Below are 25,337 nucleotides of genomic sequence, written 5' to 3'. Positions count from 1 at the left end.
ATAACTTCTTTACTTCTGCATTCAGAATAATTAAGTCCATATGAGCAGAATTTTTTTGTTTTTGCCAACAACAACTGTTGTTGTTGGGGGCAAGAACCCTGTATTTTATAGGTTCCTTGAAAAAGCTCTGTCCCATGTGTAATAAAAATGCTGCCCTGTTGTCTAAAGATGATGCTGTTTGCCCAAGTATAATAAGCCTAATTTGGAGAACGTACATTTTGTTTTCATGTTGATTTGGTATTTGAGTATAGTATGGAGTTCTTCGCCAATGTTCAGTTTTACTCTGTTGTAAAGCATGAATTTGAGCAGATTCAGGTAGATTGGAAGTAGGAAGGGAAATGACATGGAACAGTGGCTTAAGATAACTTGAGTTTTTGCAATTCTTCAGATCTTAGGAACGTTCTGAGCTTAAATGCTAAATATCCTGAGTCTGAAAAGTCATACTTAGAAAAATTTCCTATCTTCCTTTTTAACTCAGTATAACCATTGGTCAACGCTTTATAACTTTATTCACAGCCTGTGCAGAAGAATGTTAAAGATCTGAAACCAAAATAAATTTTCTCCTTTTCAAGAATTAATTAGTGTTTGGAAATTAAGGCATAATTTCCGGAGTACAGTTGTATCGGTAGTATTGTATCAGTGCACTAGTAACGGAGGACAGTTAGTCTTGAGACCTCAAAAACAACTTATTTGAAAATTCACCAGTATATATTCATTGTTCATTACAGGTAAAGATATAATGCCAATCTTTTTTTCTTCTCTGTGATGGTTTTCTACAGAGTTGGATACTTCCTTGTGACAGAGTGACATTTTTCTAAGTTTACGTCCAGTGGCCAGGGACTTCTGTATTAGAATCATTAGCTTGCCAAATGTCCTTTGGTTAACTCAGTTTTGGGCTTAAGAATGTAAGAAATATCCCGATTGATCAGACCACAAGTCTGTGAAGTCCAGTGCTCTGTCCCCTGCAGTGGCAATTGCTCACGCTGTTTCAGGGAAGCTGTGCTGCTTTCTGTGATCCTTTCCCCTCATAACCCTGCAGTGTCCAGAATTGTCCCGCAGGATGTTAGAAAGAACATCCCTGCTTAGTCTTTTTAGTGTTAATGGATTTGATGCCCAGGCATTTGTCTAATGCTGTTTTTGAACCTGATGGGTTTGCGAAGTGAGGGACAGTTGTGCATGTGAGTCATTCCAAAAGCATAAGCAGCTCAGGTTAATTGCGAGAAGATACTGGAAGAATATATTCTGTTGCCGTTTTGTTTTTTTGGGTTTTTTGTGGGGTTTTTTTGTAATGATAGGCTTTCTTGTTCCTTGAACCTTTCAGAATTAAGTCTCTCAGTGCTCAAATACTCTTTTTTTTTTCGCTCCACAACCTATAAGACAGAAGAAAGGAGAACTGAGCTAATAGGCATGTTGCAGTAGTAGTATAATTACTAATACTACTACCTTTTTTCTTCCCTTTCTGGTTTGTTTGTGGTTTTTTTTTAACCAACTGATTCTGTCTCAGTGGATAGTAACATTTCTGCTGGAAGAGGAGGCAAGGTAGGAAAGCGTGTGTCTAGGAGGAGAAAGGCTATTTTCTAAATATCTCAAATGTCCTTCTTCCTGCATTTAAACTCAAGAGTTTTGTTGTGAACAACTTCAGCTGGGTTTAAAGGACAGAAACATTAACTGCAGTACATGCCTTGGGAAGGGCTCAAAAGCTGTTCTCCAACACCAATGCATTCTCCCCTGCCCCTGAATTCAAATATATGCTGAAAAGAATCTTGTAATGGAAGAGTGGCTGAGGATGTACAGCTTGTATCTGTGTGTCCAGATAAACACCTTGCGTTTAAAATTTAGGGAGAGAATGTCAGAAAATTAAAGAAAATTAATTACGCTTGCAAAGTATTTTGGAAAAACAAAGTTAACATTATTGTGTTGAGCTTTTATTTTAAAATTATGGCTTTGGACCACGTAATTGGGGAATGAATGCCAATTTTAACTACCTATTGTAATGTAACATCTTTGAGATTAACGTTAAAATGAGCTCGAAGACAAACAACAGATGGGAATATACAGAATAGGAGGAAGAGCGGGTAATGCTAGAAGGTCATAGAAGAGCATGTTTTGTGTGGATGGCACTGTTTGTAGCCTATGTAATCAAAGGCAGTGTGTACACAGCAGCTAGTGAAAATGCTGATCTGAATTAGATCTCAGACAGATTAAGAATTTCCCAATTTTTAAGCTATTGGCATGCAAAACTTTTTTTTTTTTTTAAATTATATGCACCATGCTGAGGAAATTGCAATCTTACTCCGACAGTGAAGACTGGCGTCCAGCACAGAAATGTTGTTAACTGTTTTACAGAAGATTTCAGCTGGTATTGCAGTCATTTACTGTTGCCCCCAGATAGTGAAAGGGTCTTTCAACACAAAATAGTTGAAACATGTTTCCATTACTACTAGGTCATACTTGTTCCCCTCCCTCCTCCTCCACCCCCACCCTCCACCTCAGGGTTATGATATAACTCTGGAAATTTCCTTACAGGGTATTTAGCTGGTGCATGATAAGTATATTGGAAATCTTTGTTGTTTTAACAGGCGTGGTCTTAGCTTACTTTATCTTGGACAACTTGCTTGTTTTAATCCCGTGTGTCTGTCTCCGAACATACCAAAATCTGCTTGGTTTTGATTTTTCTTTAAAATACTGGATTTGCAATGGTACTGGAAATGCTAAAAGCTAGTCTTGTTTTGAGGGCTTTATCATGATGGTTTTAAAAAAACAAATCCCAAAAAGACTGACTGAATTGGACAGGTAGCTCATCATACACCTGTGATGACTTAAATTTGTGTATAAAATTCCAGTTCACCAAGCAGTTTAGAGAGAGCAGTACATGTAGGTGTCATTTTAGTCCTGCAGTAAATTAATAAAAATTTTCAATTCACAAAATTTCTACTGAAAATGCCATTTGTATTTAATTGCTGTCAGGGCAGATACCTTAAATTTAGCTACAAGGTGAAATCCAGCTTCATAGTTTTACTTACTATTGCTGAACACCTATTGTCAGGTCATGATACCTGCAGTTTAAACAACCCCTTCATCCCTTTTAGAATGAAAGAAGTTTTTTCAGCAGATGGTTTGGGGTGGGTTGGTTGGTTGGTTTTAAACTCAGTAATCTGTACAGGTCTTCTGTCAGTTCCACCACTAATACCTTCATTTCGTTAACAGAAGACAGTATAAATAGGAGTCTTCATGAAAGAACAAGATAAAACAGAACTGATTTTTACCTGGAGTATCTGCATGTAATGTGTGGGATGGCGGGAATCTTTATTTGGAATTACAAATCAAAATTCTCTGTGGATAAAACCCTGGCTTTAAATGAAACAAGTGTGCATCAGAGTAAAAAACATATTGTCAAGAGAACCTTAAGTTTTAATTCTTTATCTTCAGTGCTCACCCTGGCCTGATACTCCTACAACATTTGTAAACAACAGTCCTACTCCTGCTCCAACTTTTACCTCTGCTCAACATAATACCTACAGTGTCCCAGACAGGTAGGTTTCTTTTCTGTACCCTAATTAAAGGTAACATTTTCAAATCAAGCTTATTCAGAGGTGTTTTCTGAGTAAATGCAACTGTTTTCTGGTTCCACTGGGGAATGAGAGATTGTTTTGGCCTATATATTTATTTTCGAGTTTGACACTTAGATCATGTGATTCAATTATAATGTAATTACTTCTGCTTCTCTTACTATACGTTGTTGAAAACTTTTCCTCTTGTCCTTTATCGTATAGCAAATACTTTAATTTTTAACCATTCCAATTTAGTCCTTGTCTATGGAAACTATTTAGCCTTTTTCAGTAAGAACAGTCTTCGTTCCCCTCGTAAACAGTTCATGTAATTTGCAAGAAAAGAAAACAATAATCTTCACAAGCTTTTCAACAGAAATTGTATTGGTAAAAACATTTTATATTGAGGCATTAATTAAACTACTGTAATCAAACTTGGGTGATCAAGGAATTATTTACTGTGGTATTGTCTGGTCTATATACTTTAGGTTTGCCTGCCCTGTATTTTACTACCTCTTCCTCAGTCACCATTTAAGACAGTTAAGTGGCCATATAACTTCCCGTCAGTATTGGTAAAGCTGCTTCTCTAGCTGATAAAGAATATACTGAACAGAAACCAGATCACTTGCATATTGAAGTGTGATGATCTTTCTCTTGAGTTTAACTTATGTTTCACTCTATGCAGCATTTAATTTGTCTTTCAAAGGTGATATTTTTTCTTTTGAGAATTTCAAGTTATTTTTCAGCAATGCTTAAATATTTTGCTAATTAAAATCCTAGTAATACTTTTGGTTGTTTTGTTTTTTTTTTTTTATTGTAGCAATTCTTCCTCCCCAAATCATCAAGGAGATGGAACCTCTCAAGGGTCTGGAGATGTGAGTGTTTGCTTTCTGGTATTGATCATGGCCATATTTGTGCCAGAATATTTGATTTATACATACCTTGATAACAATAGGTACTGAGGAAGTGTTTAACTGAGGGAGATTTTTTTAATGGTTGGGTGGTTTTTTTTAATATCCAAATTATAATGTCCACTCTTGTTTCTTACAGCAGCTTCATCCTTCAGCCACAATCCAGGAAACTCAGCAATGGTTGCTCAAGCATAGATTCTCTACCTATACAAGGCTTTTTTCAAATTTCTCAGGTATCTATGGTTTATTTTTTTTATTTACAGTCTTTGTGTTAGTCGGCAAGTTTTGTGTGCAAAAATAATTCTCTTAAAACAATATGGCATTGATATTTATTGTAATTTACTAAATTGTTTATTAAATTGTTCAATTTGCATTGGAAGGCATTTTTTTATAGCTTGTTTTGCACAAATTCACCCTAAGACCCCAAAATGAAGCTAGGTTATTTTTTCCTGACAATAGTTTGCAAAATCACTTTGACCTTTAAGTCCTTTGAGTGAAATGAGTGAATTTGGTGAGTCAGACCAGCAGGCTGTCTATTTTGCTCTGCTGTTTCCTGACGACAGCCAGCATGCAATGATCTCAAAGTGCAAGAAATTGCTAACATCTGCCCCATGTTAGATCTTTTTGTAGAAGTTAGATTTAATTGTAGTATACGAAGCTTTCATTCTTTAGAACTCTGAAGCTGTGAATAGTTCTTATTCACAGAAATGGCAAATACTTTTTTGTTTCAAACTCTGCTTCAGTCCCATGCAACAGAATTCCTTTACCTACGTGTATTTGACTAATTTTTTTCATTTCAGCATAATGTCTGATTGTTCTTCCTTAAATGTCTGTCAGTGTAGTTTCCACTATGTACATGGGAGCGGGAAATGGCAATAGATGCACTAGCTGGGGCTGTGTTTTGCTGTTTGCTTCTTTAATCTTCCATGTAATTGTGCAGAGGGTGGGATGACGCAGTACACACCATGAGTAAAATTCCTTCTCGGCTTTCTTTGGTGACACATGATGGGGAGAATATGATGAATGATGCCTGCTCTGTGTCTCTTTGCTTAGTTCATGCTTCTGCCAGAATTCCCTTTGTATCAGTTATCTTCCCTGGTTGAGATCATGTTTCCCTAATTCGATCTAGTAAGGATTGCAGTGCCCCAAAAGTACAGATTCTCTAATGCGGCATTGTTGAAATCTGCAAGACTCGAAGCTTTGTCTTTTCTGTAGCTACTTAATTATGTTTGCAGCTGCCTAATGTTTTCTGCCTAAAATTTGTACTGTTTTCTGCTAGGATATACAAATTCTGAGAAATGAGCTCACATTTAGTCTCTCTGAACAAGTTGTGAGGGTGTCATCCAACCCTGAGAAAGGAAGTTCTGCAATCTCACTAATGTACAAGCCAGTATTTTGCAGTGCCTTTCTCAGAAAACAGTATGGAAACATGGTGTTGATAAAAATTATTATGTATAGTTCTGGTGACATCAGTATGGGCAGAAGTAACTAAAATTTTGTAAACTGCTGCTAATAATAATATAGTAATATAAAAATAACTAAAATTTTGAGACACCAGGGCTCCATGGTGTTTTCTTACGCACAGGCAGTACGACTTCTCCAAATAAAAATTGACCAGACCTTGAGATGGTAATGAGGCCTCTGGAAAAACTGCAGCTTTTGGCACATAAGAACATGATTTATTTGAGGAAAAAAAAAGGCCAAAATAACATATATAATGTGTAAGAACCACTTAGCACTACTAGTGATCTCAGCAATAGATTAGTGCCTTCCTGGCTTTCCCTCCGCAGCGTGGCTCAGTACTCCTATCAGAGAAACCTGTTGTACTTCAGTGGACAGTGCTGCCGTAAGCTTCCCCTGAACCAACAGCATCTACCAGCTCATCAAGACTGACACGCTAAGGCTCCTTAATGAAGGAGATGATGCTTTTATTTTAAATACCATGGACTTAATGGAAAAACACAATATTTTATTGTCAGCCCTTGCAGGCTTGGAAACTGGCCATTTATTCTTTTGCTGCTGGTTAGGTTTTGATCTGTGCTTGTTGTTTACTGAGAAAGCTTAGTAATCATAGTACTTTAGTACCAAATTCCTGACAAAGACTCTTGGAAAACCTTTAAAGCAGTTCTTCTTTTTCATTTTTATCTTTATATGTTTATAGAAGTGAAATACTAGCTGGCTGATAGATTTTTCTTTGAAGCAAGAGGTGTAATGTACGTAGCTTTTATTATACTTCCTCTGGTGTGGTGGGTTTTTTTTATATTACAGTATTTAAAGGCTATGATGACAAATTACTTTTGCTGACTTTTACCTATGCATTTCTAGATTGACTGTGGAACATTTTCAAACAGACCATCTTTTTTTTTCCTGTCCTCCACTCATCTATTACAGCAACTGATTTTTCAGACTGTTTTTTTCTTTGTTGACACCCATGCTGCTTCTAAGAAGGATTTTTCCTTCCATTCTGTGTTTAGATCTCCTTAGTATCTTTTATTAAAGCTTCCTTTTCTAAAGTAGATGTTCTGGGAAGCAGTTGTTTTCACAGATCACTTATTCCCAGGATCATTTAAAAAAAAAACAACAAACAAACCTGCTTTTGGATGGAAATATCCCACAACCCGGATTCACCCCACACTGCTTTAGTTATGCCAGCCTTTAGCAGTATCTTCTATAAATGAGGGCGTTGTAGTAACTTAATTGCATAGAGGATATATGTATTAGTTGAATGCCTGGGATGATTCCTTGAGTGAGAAACTGTCAGATATCTTTGATCTGTATTTTGTGTGTGTTTTAAAATACAGTGACTGGGTGTCAGTTAAAACTTGGAGTCATTTAAGACATTGTTGGGATATAGAACAGTCATCTGTCCCTTCAGAAATTGTGTGCCTTGCAGACTTCGTACTTCTTCAAAGACGTTGATGCCATTGAGTGAAACTAACCGTTTTTGGAAAATGGGTCATTTTTTCTTAGTGCTAACTAGTGCCTATTCTAAGTTTTACTTGCTTGTTTGTGTTTGCAGGATTCTATTTTTATAATGGTGGAGTTTGTTATTCTTGTTTTAAATGAACATGCAACTTATTTTTAAAAGTATAGCTGTTCTAAAATAATATTCATAAAAGCCTCATGTGTTTCTCCAGGTGCTGATTTATTAAAGCTGACAAGAGAAGATCTGGTACAAATCTGTGGTCCAGCCGATGGAATTCGGCTATATAATGCACTGAAATCCAGGTAGTATGTTGAATTGTGAGGTTGAGTGGGTTTTTTTCTGTATTTTACTAGAATCCCCCATCCTTAGATTCGGGAGATCTGGGAAGTCAGTCTCGGGATAGGCCTCGATGCCTGTGTGAGCTCTCTCAGGACTGACTTGGCAGCAGCATGTTTAACAAGAGCCTCTCTCCCGTGTATGCCTTCAGGGCAGACCCCAGATGAGATGCAGGCACTGACAACTTCACAGGTAGGCTGCAACACTGGTACCAGTGCAGCTGGGCACTGCCGATTTCTTGGAAACAGGTGGATTTGTTGCCAAGACACAAAACTTCTCATTTAGGGGAGCTAAGAACAGCCTGAGGCTTTTTGAGGGTACAAGTGTTGAGTGCTAACACAGCCAGCATCCCAGTTGATGTATCTGATTCTGACTGAAATGGGTATTTGTTACCATTGACCTTTATAAGAACTGTCGTCGTTACTCAGTAGTTATGTTCCAGGATTTCAACAAGCAGTGTCTTGATGAACTTGGAATTGATTGAAATTTTGTTTAAATGCAGTAGCATCTGAGAGACAACTTACCTTTTTTTTTTTTTTTTTTTTTGGTCAGTGAAAGAAAATGTTTCAAGTGTACTATTAGCATAACAAATATACATTTGTGGCATTTCAGTTTCTGTATTTCCAGGGCAAGTAACCATTTCTCTGATGTGTGATTTATTTGAATTGCAGGTCTGTTAGGCCCCGTTTAACAATCTATGTCTGTCAGGAGCCATTAAGGAGCATACAACTGGAAAGACAAGATGCAGGCAATGGTGATAGCAGCAATGGTGCAATATATGGTATGGCGCATAGGGGTCTCTCAGCATACCATTTCTGTGTCTTAAAAAGTCTAAACCGAGATAGGTGTGAAGGAAAAAAGAATAGTGAAGAGGCTGAATTTCTGTTTCTTGTGTACAAAGAAACTGCAGGAAGTTGTATTCAGAACAACATTGCTGTTTTAAAACTGCACGGAGTGAACAGAACCTTAAAACCTCTCAGGGTGAAATCATTGATTTTTTTTCAGTCCGTTGATAAAACTAACTGCAGTGATGTGGTGTCCTGGTTTCAGCTGGAATAGAGTTAACTGTCTTCCTAGTAGCTGGTACAGTGCTATGTTTTGAGTTCAGTATGCGAAGAATGTCGATAACACACTGATGTTTTCAGTTGGTGCTCAGTAGTGTTTAGACTAAAGTCAAGGATTTTTCAGCCTTTCATGCCCAGCCAGGGCACAAGAAGTTGGCACAGGACACAACCAGGGCACCTGACCCAAACTGACCAACAGTGTATTCCATACCATGGGACGTCACATCTAGTATAGGAACTGGGCAGTGGGGGCAGGGAATCGCCACTCGGGGACTGGCGGGGTGTCGGTCGGCGGATGGTGAGCAATTCCACTGTGCACCATTTGTACATTCCAATCCTTTTATCATTACACTTGTCATTTTATTAGTGTTATCATTATCATTAGTAGTTTATTCTTTTCTGTTCTATTAAACCATTCTTATCTCAACCCACGAGTTTTACTTCTTTTTCCTAATTTTCTCCCCCATCCAGTGGGATGGGGGAGAGTGAGTGAGTGGGTGCGTGGTGCTTAGTTGCTGGCTGGGGTTAAACCATGACATGTGGTAATTAATTAAGAAGCTCTCAAATTAGCTGTGCTAACTGTTGTTACAGACAAGGTATTAACCAGATAAATGAAGGTGCATGCAAAAGCTATGTGCAAATAAAACACTTCAAATCTTTCCCATTTTCTGTTAGGTTTGGCTGTCATTTTCTTTGCAGCTGAACTAAAACTGGTAGAGCTTGGATGAGGAAAAACAACCAAGCAGTGTACAGGCTCATGATTTTAGTATTATTTTCCTGAGAAGATAGCTGTTGTTTCAAAACAGATGAGAACTATTTAATTGTAAATTCATGTCAATCTTACAATTAAGAGAAAGGAGCTAGTTGAAATGGTTCTTTTCTTGCTCTTGGCTTTGAGTGAAGAGACTTCCCTCCCCAACCAACTGAAACCCTATATAGAGGCTGCGGCTGTAATAGTAGTTTTGTATTTTCCATGTGAGAATTGAAGTGGAGGAGGATCCGTAAATAGGATACTCCCAAATACATATTTTTTCCCTCTGGATATCTTCAGTCTTTGGTTTTGGATAGAATAATGTACAAAAATGGAGCTGCCAAGGGCTTCTAGCACTATTAAATACAGCTACAGAACTGTAAATACAGCATCAAACTGAATAGCTACTTTGTCTTACTGTTCAGCTTGTTTGCTGTGTTGTATTTTCTCCCCCACCGCTCTTCAGCTCTGAGATGATCTGTAGGAAATTTATTCAGAGAATTGGAAAAGACTTTACAAAAAAAAATAAAAATAATCTACATATCTATTTGAAGCAACAGTGCAGTAGTGTAAGTCTTACATGTATTATCTGCTTCTTTTGAGACAGTCCAGAATACCTCCCAAGTCATCTTTAGGTAACTGTCTAAAGATCCATTTAAGTCTGTTTGACATGACTATGCCTTTTTGTGCAGGATATGGCAAAAAAATGTGGACGTTGCCATCAGTATCAGGGCAAATGGAAGCCTCCCCCTTGTCCGAGAGTTGTGCTTACGACTTCACCTTGAAAGAAATGTCATGGCAGTTCATGCTTCTCAGTGAGAGCAGGGGGAGAGTAAAGTAAAGGTTTTTAGCTTTTAAAATTTTTTTAAAGCTGGGGTATAAGCAAATATGGATTTTTTTCATATAGTTACTTGTTATCAATTAGTACCATGCTTATGTAAATAATTTTTTTTCTTGTAGTTTATCATGCAATCTACTTAGAAGAAATGGCAGCCTCAGAAGTCACACGCAAGCTTGCTCTGGCATTTAATATTCCTTTGCATCAGATCAACCAGGTTTACAGACAAGGTCCCACAGGTATCCACATTCTTGTTAGTGATCAGGTAATGGAAGTTTTATTTTCATGACAGATTTTATTTATGAATTAAATAGGATGGAGGATTTTCTTATGCTTGCTTCTTTATTAGTGGGGTTTTCTGTTTGATAATTCAACCTAGTATTTTCTGATATTTAGAGTATTTTTTCCTTTACATTAAAATGAGCAGAAGGATCCTTTAAATGTCATTCTTCCTCTACCTGAATAAATACAAATTATGAGATGAGAAAGGCAACTGGTCTATGTAGTTCTGAGATGCTGCAGTAATTAGTATGTGTTTATTTTGAACATGCCCAAAGGCAGGGAGTGTTTAAATACTGTTGAACTCTGCTTATTCAAGCATCTGCTACGCCTATTTAGAGTTCCAGAAACACAGCCAACAGTAATAGGCTGCCAACTGGTTGTCACAACAAGCAGTATTTTGACAGTAATATATTTTAATTTAATTTGGTATCTGCTTGTCACTTGCAGAAATATGCAATTACTTATAAAAGGCTGTTTAATATCTGATGTATTTGGGGTTTGCATTGGTCATATTCATGAGGGTTTTCAAAACTTTTTTTTTTTTTGGTAGATGGTTCAGAACTTTCAAGATGAGAGTTGTTTCTTATTCACCACAATAAAAGGTACAGTGTCTTTTCTGACAGTCTATTTTCTTCTTGTTTAAACAGTCTTGTTTATTCTACTAAGGAGCCTTCTTTAAAGCAGAATACTATCCTAGTAAGACTTTCCCAACCAAAGAGTAACAGCAGACTTACCACCCCCCGCCCCCCCCAAAAACCCCTGCACACAGTAGTAGCAGAAAATATCCGTGAGTTCCTCCTCTCTCAGCCAGACGTTTCAGCCTCTGTGTAGCACCTCAGTCCTTTCCCCAAGCTTTCAGTTCAGAACCAGTGCAGCGCTCAATAACAGACCTCATTTAAAATTCAGTCAACCATCACTGAACTGTACTTGCTGTTAGTAATTGTTGAGAATGGTGAGGTTTCTAAATAATTAAAAAAATTTAAAAAGTCCTGGCAGTAGTACCTCTGAAATTCAGAAACCGAGTGTTAACCGAGTCCTGACAGTTGGCAGAACTGTCTATAAAATTCTGTTCTTGCATTGAGGGTAAATAATTGTCCTCAGTAGGTTGCTGCTGTAGACAGGATGTTGCCATTTTGCTGGGAAGGCTCTAGCGCGTCTCCTCGGCCTAACAGTGGCTTGCTCTTGTAATGCTGTTGTTTAGCGTCAACTAGTAGACTTGAACTTCCCTGCCTCATGCTGTCAGCAGATGGGTGGAACCATCTTCATTGTGTGCATGCAGTTAAACGGGGATGCCGCCAACCTGAGTCCACTGAGATTGTTGTTCAGGTGTCCTGTAGGTGGTGTGAGTCTCCCTTTTAGTGTTTCAGATTAATCCAATGCTTTCTTAGGAGTCCAGTTTGCTTCTGGTAAAAGGTGCCAGGAAATTGCTATAATTGGTGGACAACTTTGACTCTGTGCAAACTTTACCTACAGAAACTGTCCCAACTTTGAAGATCCGATTCCCAATTGTTAATCATAACCTTTTTGTTCAGTACAAGTAGGAAATTTTTAAAAGCTATGTTTTTGCTATAGATGAGGTGTATTTTTAAAGTGTGCTTCACTTTATGAGCACCCTAACTTGAAACTAATTGTTTTGCATTGTATAAAATCTATTCATGTGGTTAGTGATTGTTAGAGACCCATTTGTCTCAGTTGTTAAGCCTTTTGTTGGTCCTGCTAGCTTCTAAGCATAAAATCCCCAGGATGTTTTTTTTAACACTGTTTCCATTTGGCTTTCTAGTTTAAGGCTGAGCATCACAAAATAGATGATTAAAAAACATATGCTAACGATTTATACTGGTCTTGCAGAAGTTCACTTCTTTCTATGATATTAACTGTCACTGTCAAGTGAGGTGGTTTAAAGTGTAATAGGAAGAGTTCAGAAATAACTGCAACCCAAAGAGATTTTTCAAAGTTATTCTTCACACATTTAGTCTGAAGAGCTGATACTTCACATTTCAAGTTCAAGATTTCATAGTAGGAATGAACTACTTCAACATGGTAAAAACCAAGTCCGTACTTTGATGTTTTGGTGCATTGGCTCTGACATTTATGAAAAGACTGACACTTTTTTCTCTTTTCCAGCTGAAAATGGTGAAGGCTTCCACATAATTTTGAAGTGATGTCACACAATTTGCTAGACTGATACTCCAACGCAGAATTTTAAGTCCTGCCTAAAGATTATGAAGATCATCCAAAACCTTAGGATCTAACTTCACTGTATAAGATGTTTCATATTGAAAACACAAAATGATGTTTCTAATGAGCTGTTTGATAGGTGAACTTTCTTATCACTGCCATAGCTAAGTGTCCTCATGAGAGGGAGGTATAATGCCATGACAGCTTATGTACAGGCATGGAAGACAATGTAAGCAAAGGTGCTTGCCCTTTACTGAAAATAAGGCAAATTATGGCCAGTAGATGCAGTTTCTAGAAGTAAAGCAGTGTTGCTTTTCTATTACCTGTATCCAGTTGGAGATGAATGTAAACTTATTTGGGGGCATTTACCTTTCTGTGCCAGTTTGTCTATTACTTGCTTGTACCTTATGCTGGTTTTATTTTCTGATGTTAGCAGAGCACATACTAATCTGTGTGGAGATGAGTAGTTAAGCTGATAGTGATCAGGTTGTCAGGTCTTTGAGAGTAAAGCTGTCAAAACAGCTTCCCATGTAAATTGTGTATAAGAGTGTATGTAAGAAGTGTAAATGCCAGAACAGGGCTTTTAAGAAGCCCTAGACAGATGCAATATATGCATGCAGCAAACTGCATTATCAATAGTACCTTATTGGAGGGATTAATTAATATAAATCCTATGGGGTACCAAGTAATTGTGTTTTGCTTTAACAAACTTAATGGAAAAGAATTGCCTATGCATCCTTTATGTTTAGTTTCCTAGGTTCTCTGCGGAACACTGCTGCAGTTTAACTCTTTGCTTGTAAAATTGTGGGTTTAAAAATGCTAGCAGTGAGAGGTGGACTTTTATGACGTAGTGGAATTATGCTGATGAGGGAAGATGACCCACTGGCACCACAGGGCTGTCATATCTTTCAGCAACATCAAATAAATTGCTTAAGAAACACTAAATGTGCACCATTTAAGTCTCCTTCCCAGCAGGTAAAGGCCTTGCTGTAGTTGCTATTATGGACAAGTATCTTAACTTTTCTGTTGACCTTTTTTCACCCTCTGATCCATACTGTACAACTGTTACAGTGCCTCTTCCATGTGACCAAATATTTACTTTTCTTTGAAACAGGCAATGTGCTTTTTCAGTATTTTGGATATGTCTTGTAAAGACAGGGCTCGGCCTTTCCTATGTTAAGTTTCAACTGGTTAGGTACTTAGAGGGGAATATTTCAAAAGGCATTAAGTGACAGCATCATGGCTGTCACTTTTGTGCCTTTGAAAAGTTCCACTTTGATTTCTGGCTTAAAAGCTTGGTAATAGTTTGCTTTTTATGCTGCAGTGTTCAGCGTAAACACCCTACTACAGCATGTAGAAAAGCAACTTTGATTTTTTTCATTCCCTCTCTTTCATAACTGGCTCAACTGCTTAGCAAAGCTTCTTAAAGCTGTAGCATTTTGAAAATTTAAATTCATCAAAGCTAGGGGGTTTTTTTCCTGTTCGTATTTTTTCTGCACTGAAAGTAAAATTTTATGTACTTATAGGCAGAAATGTTTAAGTTGTTCATCTTTGGGTATTGTTTGGTCCTAGTATTTTCTTGAACTGACACTTGTGTCTTTTCAGCTCACACGAGATTCTAATCCAAATATTTTATAAAAATGGAAAAATCCTTGATTGGAAAGTATCCAAATATCTAATTTTAAAGATTATTGAAAGTTGTACAGTAGTTTGTCCAGCTCACTTGAAATTGGAATTAAATTATGGCACCAGCAAATTGCTTTTGTTTTTTAATAAGATGTACACATTTCAATTTAAGTATAATAAATGTTTTTCAATAATTTTGTAAATGTGCTTTTCTTTTTGTTTACTTTCTAACATATTAGAGAATCTGAATCTTAACAGAAGTATAACTGGAAGACTTACCCTAGCAATAACAGTAGGTAAAGGTAAGCAATAGAAGCAAATTAGCTCTGTAGTTTATCCTGCACCCAACACACGCATGTAGATCTTTCTTCTGCTTCTAATAGAAAACTTTGTGAAATTTGAAATAATGGAAACAAATTCAAATTTGACATCAGCTGATTGTTTATTTAAGTGTCCTATATCAGAGAGTAGGTTCCATTTGGTTTTGTACATCTTTAATGCAATAGACTTACAAGGTTCATTATGTTAGAAAAAAATGAGCCAACAAAAGGCAACACATCTTGACATACTGGTACCAATGACTGCCCTGGTACAGTTGAGAATAAAATCTGCCTAAAACTCTCCAATACAGCAGTATCTTAATGGAACTCTAAGTATGATTGTAACAACACTTCACTACTGTGCAAAACAAGCCCAGATTGGCTTATTTTCTAGTAGTAAAAAACCCACGTACTGTGCTCTAAGCTCTAATTTAAGCTCGAAGTTGAGGTCTTCATTTGCTGTCTGTGACTGAAGCATGAACGTAACCCAGCTGTTGATAGCCATAAAAGTATCTTCAAGTTCACACTCCTTTTAAAATTTGGGGGGGGGGGGGGGTGGGGGAGGAAATTGCAGTACCATCCAGTAGTAGCTTCTTCAGCTGCTTTTTAAGCCAGTATTTCTATTAGTAAACACACAGACCCTGAACTCTTAAAACATACACACAATCAATCTTACACAAAAAAGCTTTCTGAACTGTTGAGTAGTTTATCTCAGATAATTAAGTTGCTTAATATAAAAAAAAGTTTATTTTTTCTAACCCTCTAGCACTGAAAAACTAAGGATGAAAGCATGGCCTTAAGAGTTAATACATAGATTTTATTATTATCATCATTCAGAAGTTGACAGCTTCTTAAATAATCCAAATGTGAAGAGTTTGGCTTTCTATATTTGAAAACCACAGGTTTGGTTTGGTTCAACTCCTGCCAAAAGATTTTTTTGCCCATCTGCTTGCTGTGTCCCTAAAATAGGTGAGACAAACAGCTTGAATTGAATTCCTCGCTTCACCGTAGTTCCTATAACTGAACCTGGTTTCCATTCTCATCTATAGAAAAGCAGGCACCCCTCCTTCCTAGAACAGCTGCATCCTTTCCTTAAACACAGAGGAGGTAACTGAGGGGACACAGGAATGGCGTTACGGGAAGCACCATGAATGATTGTGGCCGCCAATGACAGTAGAGTGCTCAGGCTCTACCACAGTGGATTTCTTACCCCTTTTAAAGGCCGATAGCATTGGGCTTAGAACGTGCTTCAGTGACGGGCAAGCTTTATACTAACACATAGTTCAACTGAACCAAGTTCAAAGACCTGGAAAGTATTTCTATTTATATAGTTGTCTTGAGGTACTATCTTGCCTTTTGACATTACCTATTACGCCCTGTTATGTAATTAAATACAAAGCTGAATCATGAAAAAGTAGAAGCTGTTTTGCTGTAAGAGCTCATGATTACCTTGCCTTTTTTTTGGTCAACATCTGCTAAAGCTGATTTGTCCTTAAACCTGATACTTAATCTGTCATGTATATTACAGAACAGCAGGTTCAGTTCCTTGGTGTGACGGACTTGAGCCCCGTTAGAACTTCACGCTGAGTAGTGCTTACAAATGCAAATTAACTTCCAAGTTTAATGAACTGCTGAAATGCCCGCACATTTTACATGGTACTTCAGTTCTCATGCCAACAGAAGGAAGGAGTTACTAATACAAACCAAAGCATCACCAACTTAATCCACAGCTGCACATGACATTAAGATTTTTACCTGGAAAAAAATGCTTTTCTTGTCACAAAACTGGATGACCAAACAAACACCACCATTAGGACTGTCAGGAAACCGACTCCTTCCGCTGACTTGCAGTCCCATTCTCTTCTTTACCACCACCAGAATTTTCTATGTGGTTGCACTTACTGTCAAAGAATAATACAGCATCTGCAGAGGCGCTGTCCGCTCCCTCCTACCGAAGGAGGGGGAGTTACTGGAGCAAAGTAAGCATGAACTTTGACGTGAGGTAGATGAGCCTGTGGATGAAAAGTCTGTGTTACGATGGGAAAGGAACAAACATAACTAGTAAAAAGAAGCCATACACCTCAATGACTGCCAACAAGTGGGCTCTCATTCAGGTTGGTTAGCCAAAAAGCAAGGATCTATACACTTGATACTATCCAGGCTGTCTTCTGACATGTAATTCTCACATCCTATTCAGCTAAGGCACACTAACTTCTGGGCACACTCACCTGCTCAGGGTTCCCACTTCCCAACAAAGCACCGATCAGGCCAGAGAGCTCCCTGTCCGGAGAGGCATGTGTTCTGCTGCAGGGGAGAGATGGACCCCTGGCTAGTGACAAAAGACTCGCTCATCTGTATCCCGTCTCTCATATTCCCTGCTTTTCTCATCCTAGAAAGCAGCATGGTATAGAACAGGGCATCTGCCCTCAACAGTCACTATCAATCAGGGATGAGCTTTCCAATTGCAAAAGTGTTTCGACAGGAATCTGGGATATGAAGCTGCAGACGAGTTTTAACAGTAAGGCTAAACACTGCCCCCAAGGAAGGTGGTCGCTGACCTAACCGGGGCGGGGGGGGGGTGGGGGGGGGAGGGGGGGGTTTACACCGAGGAAAAGTTTGTGGCTGGATTCCAGGGCCTAACAGACCCACAACCTATTAACTGAAGTCTCCACATAGATGGTCTACTATTGGCTCTGCATATTAATGTATATTTTAAGAGTTTAAGAATACCACTACACAATCCTAAAAACATAGAAGCCTGTATTTGAAAAAATACAGAAAGCAGAAGAAGTTAAGCACTCTTCATTCCAACAGCAAAAGTGTCATGAGTTATAAACAATTACTACTGCTCATATAGAAGAGCTACCTTTAGTCCCTAGAGGTGGAGACCTAACAGAACGATATTCAGACTTTGTTTTTCCATCCTCCCTTGCCTGGGACATCTGCAGGATTCGTACAATCCCAAGCAGTATCAACAGCTCAGGCATTCCTGCCGGAACAAGTCAGCAAACACGTACTCTAATTCGTTTGATTCCCGCTCGTGTGACTTGCTGACAGTCATACAGCTCAATTCTCTCCAAGTTGTGGCAGTTTTCCAGGTGTTCCAGAGTCACATCAGTGATGAGAAGACAGTTATCAAGCTCTAGTACCTGCAGCCTCTCGTGACCACACGTACTGTTGCTCAGATGAAGAATCCCATCATCAGTGATCAATTCACAGTGAGATAAGCTCTGAAACAGAGAGGCAAACAGTTAACGACATCACTTGGCCCCAATTACTCTGTCCTCTAAACATCTGAAGTCCTCTTCAACCTCTTCATTCTAGTGGTTAAACAGTTACAAAGAGTACACAGCTGAAATCCAGAAGAGTAACAAAAGAAACAGCTCTACTCAACAAAAGAAGGGCTGTGTACTTTAACTTTGCTTCAAAGTGAGTTAGAGTCCCAAAACAGGCATCACTGGCCAACTCCTCAGGCGCCTTTGCTCTCTATCAACATGGAAATTCAGTTCCAATTGTCACGCACCTCTGTTACCGACAGGTGCAAACAGCACATGTGCCACACCAGAAACAGGTGACAACTTCAAAGGATGATCAAGAACATACAGGAACAGAGGAGTATCTACTGACAGGAGTTACTGTTGCACAGCTACCATGTTTTCATACATACCACCAGGACCAAGCCTGCACAAGTCCACGTAGATAAAGAACAATCAGACTGGACTGATATACCAAATACTGATTTCAAAAAACCATGAGCGCTTAGCACCTCAGGCTGTACCTACAAGGAGTAATAAACATCTTGTACAGCTGCAGGAACAAGTCTTTTCTGCATCAGTCAGAAAAATAAACTAAAAAATTCTCCTCTTCAACATATTTTTTTACTCTCTTGAATTTCAAGAGCATGGGAAAAGTTGCAGCATCTTGGGCAGTAGCACCACATAAAACAGTTTCCTGGTTCCTTTAGGAAATTCATAACTTTTGGAGAAGCAATGATGATGACAACAGGAAACGGACTTTCCTCAGAAGAGGCTTAAAAAACATTCCTTGTCAACAGTGAAATGAATGTTCTCAAGTCTTCTGCATTAGAAACGTGCGGGATCTATGACCTCTTACTCCTCTCACTCTGGGCTAGTTCTTTGCTTTATTATGCTCATGCCTATGTCTTGCCTGTACTTGTTTCTAAGTCTAATGGTGACTGGTTTTCAAGTAGCATTTCCTTGCCACAAGTTTTTTTTTCAGACAGCAAGGGATGAAGAAACACTTGCGGCAATCCAAAAATGCTTTGTAACTTGGCACAAGCTAACTAGCACTCAAAAGTACCTCCTGCCAATCACCCGAATCAAACACATAACCCTTCCCTTCTCTCAGTACATCCCATCTACCTTCTTTTATTTCAGCCTGACAAGAAAGCCTGAGGACTACCAACCTCACCCTTATTTTACCTCAGCTGGAGTCATGAGCATTTCTTGCCTGCTACCAGACACATGGAGCCTGTCCTGCCTTTTAGAACAACTTGCCCCTCAACTTTTTTCCTCCTTTGCTCAACAGGATGAACAAGTAACCAGAGAAGAGGCGGGCAGACAGGTCTGCAACTCCCCCTGAGTCTGATGGGGAACCACCACAGCAGCTTCCCTTCAGCTCCAACTGGTCCAGTTTTACTCACCCACCAAGTGTGAGCAGCTGGCAGTGACTCCAAGCAACACCACAACTAGTGCATACTGTCTCCAAAAGACAACAGAAATGACATGCCTGCCCCATCAACAGTGTTTTATATTATAACATGTTTACACTCTGCAAGTCTATCAACTCTTTTAAATACTTAAGTTGTCTCCTATACCTACTTTCTCTATGTATATGTTCTGAGGATTTGATCTGGCTCACAGCCTGGTAACAATCGGCAGCTGCAGGGTTAAAGAACATTTATAATAGACTTGCTGTTTCAAGGAAGGACAGGAGGTTATGTGAAGCTGTTGGCTATGGCAGCAGTCTGCTGGCTAATTAAGAGTTTTCCATCCCAGGAAGTAAGCAGCTTATGAAATCAGCTTTTCTGAGACACTGTATTTGGTACTGAAAGGACAATACAGGATGTACAGCTGAGTTATCAAACTTTGTAAAACAAATATGCCAAATGATACACACTTTGCATTAAACCACATGATTTTTCTGACTAGAAAGCGTTAATAATGTGGAATTTTACAAAGACAATTGCTTGAAATCTTTAGAACAAACAGATAGGTTCAAATTCTTTTTTTTTTTCTGTTAATACATACTAAATGCTATGTATAAATCAAATATGGCATGATATACTGTGACAGTAAGAAACAGTATGATGAACTGAAGAATTCAGTTGTCTTCTGATCTCCAGGAATATCAGGAGTATTTAATAGTTCCTCTAATAATTTGCATGTACAATTATTAAGCAGTAATTTCTGGTGAAAGTGTTAAGTCCAGTAAGCAATAAAGCATCTGAGTACTCTGATACTGATGAAGATTAATAGTTGGTTATAAATGGTCTGCTTTTGCTTACTTCCACCATCTACTGAGTTTCCCAAAACCAAGAAATGAATTCAAAGTTGATTTCTGCAATTCCAAAATATTTGTTTAAACTGCAAATATACCTAAACATATGCTAAAGCACAGCTACACAAGAGTTTACAGAGCCATCAACAGTATGTGATTTCACATTTAAAGTATCAAGATCAGTTCACATAAGCTATTTGGCACCTGCTAGTCTGTTTTTTCTTTCCCTGTAATTCTCAGCCATCACTGTTCACTCACAGTCTTTGGGGATGTATCCTTCCTACACACAGGATATACACATCAACAACAACAAAAAAATCAATTTTTCTGGTTTCCTTAGAAAAGGTTTGTTATTTTACCATACCAATGCCACACTTCCCTGTCTGTGGGCTAACTCACAAATACCAGCAAACAGGAGCAGGTTCAGAAAAATATTTGGAAATTATGAGGTTTTAGGATATCTCTGGTGAAGCACTAGCAGAACTGGTACAAAAGATCTCTTGCAAGTACTGGTTACAGTTGGGATTACAATACAAAAACACATTGTCACAAAAGAATGGAAAGTGTCTCATATAAATGGCTCCACATCTCCTGACAACTCTTGTTTGGCTTAACATTAAGAATTACGGTACAGAAATGAGGTCGGACAATTAATAAGCAAGAGTAAAAAACCAACAACAATAAACAATAGTGAACAAGCTCCTTTTCAAAAGCCATCTCTCCTCATGTTGCTACCTTAGTAACACCAAGTAACACCAAGTAACACTAACTAATCATAACACAATTTAATTAATGAAGCAGCAAACCATCCTTTAATCCCATCTAAGAACAGATTATAAAGATACTTGTTCTCTCATGTAGATGTGAAGTAGTATATAACAAATCTACGCTTATGGGACAACTAGCCCTAAATACAGGAGCTCCTACTGTAAAGACAGTCTAGTAATTTTGGAGTCCCTTGACTGAAGAACAGCCAAATTTATATCACCTGAAATTGTTTTTGATGTTCTGAAAGATCTAAGCAACCACTCCCTAGAGAACACTTCTTTGAAATACAGTAAGCAGGGTACCCCACTGACGCATCTCTGCCCTCTCCAATTACATTCAAAAGTCTAGGTCAAAAACACCTTCTGTAATTTACTATGTAAATGTAGTCCTTGGGAAAACCTCCTTGCATGCAAAACTGATTACAGAGTGATTACATTTATCTTCCCTGGGGGGGTTTGTTTATTCAATATTTGATGTAAAGTGTCATAGTCCCTAAGAAAACTATTAGTGAACGCTTAAGAGTATCTATAAAGGATCCGAGTACTGCAAGTTGAACTAAGTAGTCAAATATGAAGGATGTTAACCATAAAATATAAGCTTTCTGGTTATTACTCACTGATTTGGTAATTTTTTTTACCACACAATGCATGTAAATATTTTAGGAGTAATCTGCTTCTTTTAGAATACTTACAAAACTTACATATATTTTGCACAGTATCATACTACGTCAGGAACTTTTTCTAGATACAGAGTGAACAGCCTGGTTTTATATTCCAGGAGTTGCGTACATGTGTGGTTTTGGGGGATGTATTAAAGTTCACAAAGAGTGAAACTTACCAATGCTTGTAGCTTAGGACAGTGTATAGAAAGTTGTATCAATGTGCTGTCAGTTATCTAGAAATAAAAGAAACCAACCATAAGCAGCAGACAGCAGGAGAGTTACCCTCAAATAAGATAGCTCTCTCTCTACCAGATGAAGGTTCTGTTATTTCTGGAAAATATCCAATCACCTATTACTCTTCAAGTATTTCCCTGTATAGAATTTCCCAACAATTATTTTTATTTACTATCACAAACAGCACTATTAATAAAAAACAAAGCACATCTAAAAGTGCTAATGCACTGCATTCTTATACTGGATGTTCAATATTCCTTTTCATATGAAATCTCACCAAAACACACTCTTCCAAGTCCATCTTCTCCAGCTCATGGCAATTCTAAAATAAACAGCAAACAAACAGATAAACAAAAGATGAAATAAACCAACATATAGACATACAATCATCCACAGTGCTAGTAATACAGGATAGCACAGCTTCCAAGAGGAAATTGTGAGCTAAATCCCTTCAAGTATTTGATCACCACCAAAGGACAAAAAAAAAAAGGGGGGGGGGGGGGGGGGGAGAAAAATTCGCAAGCAATACACCACCTCCCTCTCAAACCTCTACCACCCTTTCTCTTACTAAGTGAAATGTCTCCTTCATGCCCTGTAAGGTTTGAACAGGATATATCAGTACTCACCCACCCCTGCTTCCCTTCCCCCTTTTGGGGTCAACTTCAATTCAAACCTATGGTATTTATAGTCTGTGCACTAAAGCTAACTACTCTGCATACAGATAAATCCAACTTCTGCATATGTCAACCTGCACCAAACTAATCTGAAACACACTTAAGCCCGTGGAACATCTCTCTTCACATTAGAAAGGAGCCTTAAAAACAATTTGCTTTGCTAATGAATGCTGAAAACATTAGAATAGGCTGGGAGAAAGCTGCCCTTCACATTTATACAAGCAATTTTCCCAATATTCCTAGAGATCCCTAGCAAGCTTTTAGGAAGTGCTTTCAACATCTGATCGTGACTAATTTCAAGAAAATGATGTAACCTTGTGACCTCAAAGCAGACCACATGGTGCCATGGCTCAGCCCAAACCCCAACCCCTTTTTATGGGCATAGGAAGAAATGGTTTAACTTGAAGCTCCCAAAAGCAGGCTTGAGGTGGCTATTGAAAGCCCAAGGCTGTAGCGCTGAATGATTAGAAAACCACTCTGTTTAACCACTGTGGCTAGAAAAAATACCTTTCATTCACACTAAGTATCAGCAGCATAAATGACTCCCATTTACAGAGTATTATTTTTGTGTTCAGATTTCCTAAACCAGCAAGCATACAAGTCTAACTTGAAGCATTTGATACCATCAATATGCTTCCTTTACATATTTACAGCAGGAATCAGGGCACAAATGTTTATAGTTTATAATGTAAGTATTTTTGTAACTTAAAAGGTATGATCAGAATAATATTATATGGTGATTTTGGGGGTGTAAATATCACAAAGATATGCATCATTTTTATAGGGGAAGTTTGGCTAGAATACATAGAACAAGTTCAGAATTATGTTAAGCATAATAAATTCAATTGAAACATACTTAAAAAAGGGGGGGAAAGTGGAAAATGCAATGATAGATGGCAAAATAGATCAAGTTGCAGCTCTAAGTATAATCCAGAAATAAAATCATGCTTTTTAGTCCCCTCCTCCACTGGGTTCTTCCTACTTTATTTTTCTTCTTCTCATATTCCTTCCCAGCAGGACTACATCAATTCACAGCTGTTCAGCAGCAATGAAAACAAGACAAGCTCTAACCTTCTGAAACGACCCTTACCCGTGCTAAAAGCGTAAAACCAGCATCTGTAAGATGTGAACATCTTGCAGCTTCCAAAATCCTAGAAAAGTTTTAAATGTTAAAGAAAACATTAACATAGAGAAAAGCAAATGCATTTGGGATACAAATCTGTTTCTGCAATTGATAGTTTATATATATATATATATGCCTATTTTTCACAGTAATTTGCTATTAAAAAGCACTAGGCACACTTTGATCCAGCTTATCAGAAGACTCTAACAGTCACAGAACAGATTAAGTTCAATCCTCAAATCTTCTTCACACAAAGTGGAAAAAATTATACATAATTATAGCCATTTTGACCTCTTGTTTCAGTAAGACAGCATAATGCTCAAGTTTTCCCATGTATTATCTGAGGAAAGACATGGGAGAATAAACTCTGAATTAAGGAAAATGCAGATGAAGCCTTCATCTAAAACCTGTTATCTAAACACAGGATGTTGGGAAGCCACAAAACTGAGAAATGGCTTACTAGAAATTTGGTCAGAGCCTGTGCATGAAGCACAGTGAGGCAAGTTACCAGAAAGCAAGGAGCTTAAATTCTCCAAGCCCACAGTAAAAACCAATAAACTACACCAACACAACCTTAAAGAAAACAACACAGCATTTTGGAAAGATAAACCTAACACTCTTTTCAGGGGCACTGTGAAGCAGTACTGACAAAAAAAAAGGTCAACTGCCCCAAACAGCACCACTAGTATGCAGAACAGGCCTCCATCCCATTAATGTTTTGTCATCTTTGTTTTCTTTTTTTTAATGAACACTTTTTACTTTGCAGGTGCAGTAAGTATTAAGATGAATAAGGAGAAACCACAGCACCATGCAACGAGCAGCACAAACTAAGTGCAACTTACACACTCACCACAGTAAACACTATTTCTGTACTGGGGTCAGCAGGGAGAAGGCAGGAAAAGATGGACAAAAAAACCTCTTGCTGCAGTAACATTTAGAGGCACCTACATCCTTCCACTGGTTTAGGAGGTCATTAGAAAGCTCTGTCTGAGAAAGTACAAAGGGAAAAGCCATGCTGTGTGCATAAAAAAAATACAACCCCGCCAGAGTACAGGATGTGGGGCTCTGACTATGACTTTGCTGGATCAGTCTCTTCCAAGCCAAAAGGAAGAGCACAGCTGACTTCAGAGGTAAGCAGCCCCACAGGATACACCCTTGAAAACCACTTCCAGAGTGCTAGTTTTCAACAAGGTTCAGAAGTATGATGGAAACTCAAGAACAGCCAACAGAGAGGTACAAGACAGGTACCGCTTCCCAAACGGACGGTTGTAACACCTCTGGATTTTCTTTCCAGACTCACCTTTGGGAACTTTGTGCCCTTCCATCAAGGGCAGTTAGCAACCCGCCATAAAATACTCTCAGCTACTCTGAATATTACCTAGGATACCAAATAGGAAGGGAAAAAAACCAACAACAACAAAATATGGTTCAAGTCACATTTGTTACCATTCTTACTCCTTTCATCAATTACTTGCTTTCAACCCCACCTACGCTTAGACCCATTGGATCCCCAACCCCATTACATTTCTGACTTCAAAGAGGGGAAAAAAATTACATCCACAGTGTGCAAAATAGTG

General features: G+C 38.3%; 2 protein-coding genes across 7 annotated transcripts in view; one reads left to right on the top strand and one right to left on the bottom strand.

Annotated features, from left to right (window-relative positions):
* UBP1 (upstream binding protein 1) overlaps nt 1–14,663 on the top strand; it is a 39,375-nt gene extending 24,712 nt beyond the window's left edge. For 3 of the 5 annotated variants that reach the window (XM_049816927.1, XM_049816925.1, XM_049816928.1), the window contains 8 exons: nt 3,430–3,533; nt 4,369–4,423; nt 4,599–4,692; nt 7,597–7,687; nt 8,393–8,502; nt 10,497–10,639; nt 11,207–11,258; nt 12,781–14,663. In XM_049816927.1, coding sequence (XP_049672884.1) covers nt 3,430–3,533; nt 4,369–4,423; nt 4,599–4,692; nt 7,597–7,687; nt 8,393–8,502; nt 10,497–10,639; nt 11,207–11,258; nt 12,781–12,818 — 687 coding nt within the window. In that variant the 3' untranslated portion in view covers nt 12,819–14,663. The remainder of the gene's footprint in view (nt 1–3,429; nt 3,534–4,368; nt 4,424–4,598; nt 4,693–7,596; nt 7,688–8,392; nt 8,503–10,496; nt 10,640–11,206; nt 11,259–12,780) is intronic. The other 2 variants (XM_049816926.1, XR_007508109.1) reach the window with 2 other exon arrangements.
* Nucleotides 14,664–15,744: 1,081 nt separating this feature from the next.
* The window catches only part of FBXL2 (F-box and leucine rich repeat protein 2), a 60,885-nt gene continuing 51,292 nt past the window's right edge, over nt 15,745–25,337 (bottom strand). For both annotated transcript variants that reach the window (XM_049816929.1, XM_049816930.1), the window contains 5 exons: nt 23,728–23,788; nt 22,241–22,285; nt 21,906–21,962; nt 17,798–18,010; nt 15,745–16,792 (listed from right to left, as the gene is read on the bottom strand). In XM_049816929.1, the coding sequence (XP_049672886.1) occupies nt 16,685–16,792; nt 17,798–18,010; nt 21,906–21,962; nt 22,241–22,285; nt 23,728–23,788 (484 nt within the window). In that variant the 3' untranslated portion in view covers nt 15,745–16,684. The remainder of the gene's footprint in view (nt 16,793–17,797; nt 18,011–21,905; nt 21,963–22,240; nt 22,286–23,727; nt 23,789–25,337) is intronic.

The sequence above is a fragment of the Accipiter gentilis genome, chromosome 14 (genome assembly GCF_929443795.1).
Source record: "Accipiter gentilis chromosome 14, bAccGen1.1, whole genome shotgun sequence".
Classification (NCBI taxonomy): domain Eukaryota; kingdom Metazoa; phylum Chordata; class Aves; order Accipitriformes; family Accipitridae; genus Astur; species Astur gentilis.
This window is presented reverse-complemented; position numbering and strand designations above follow the sequence as displayed.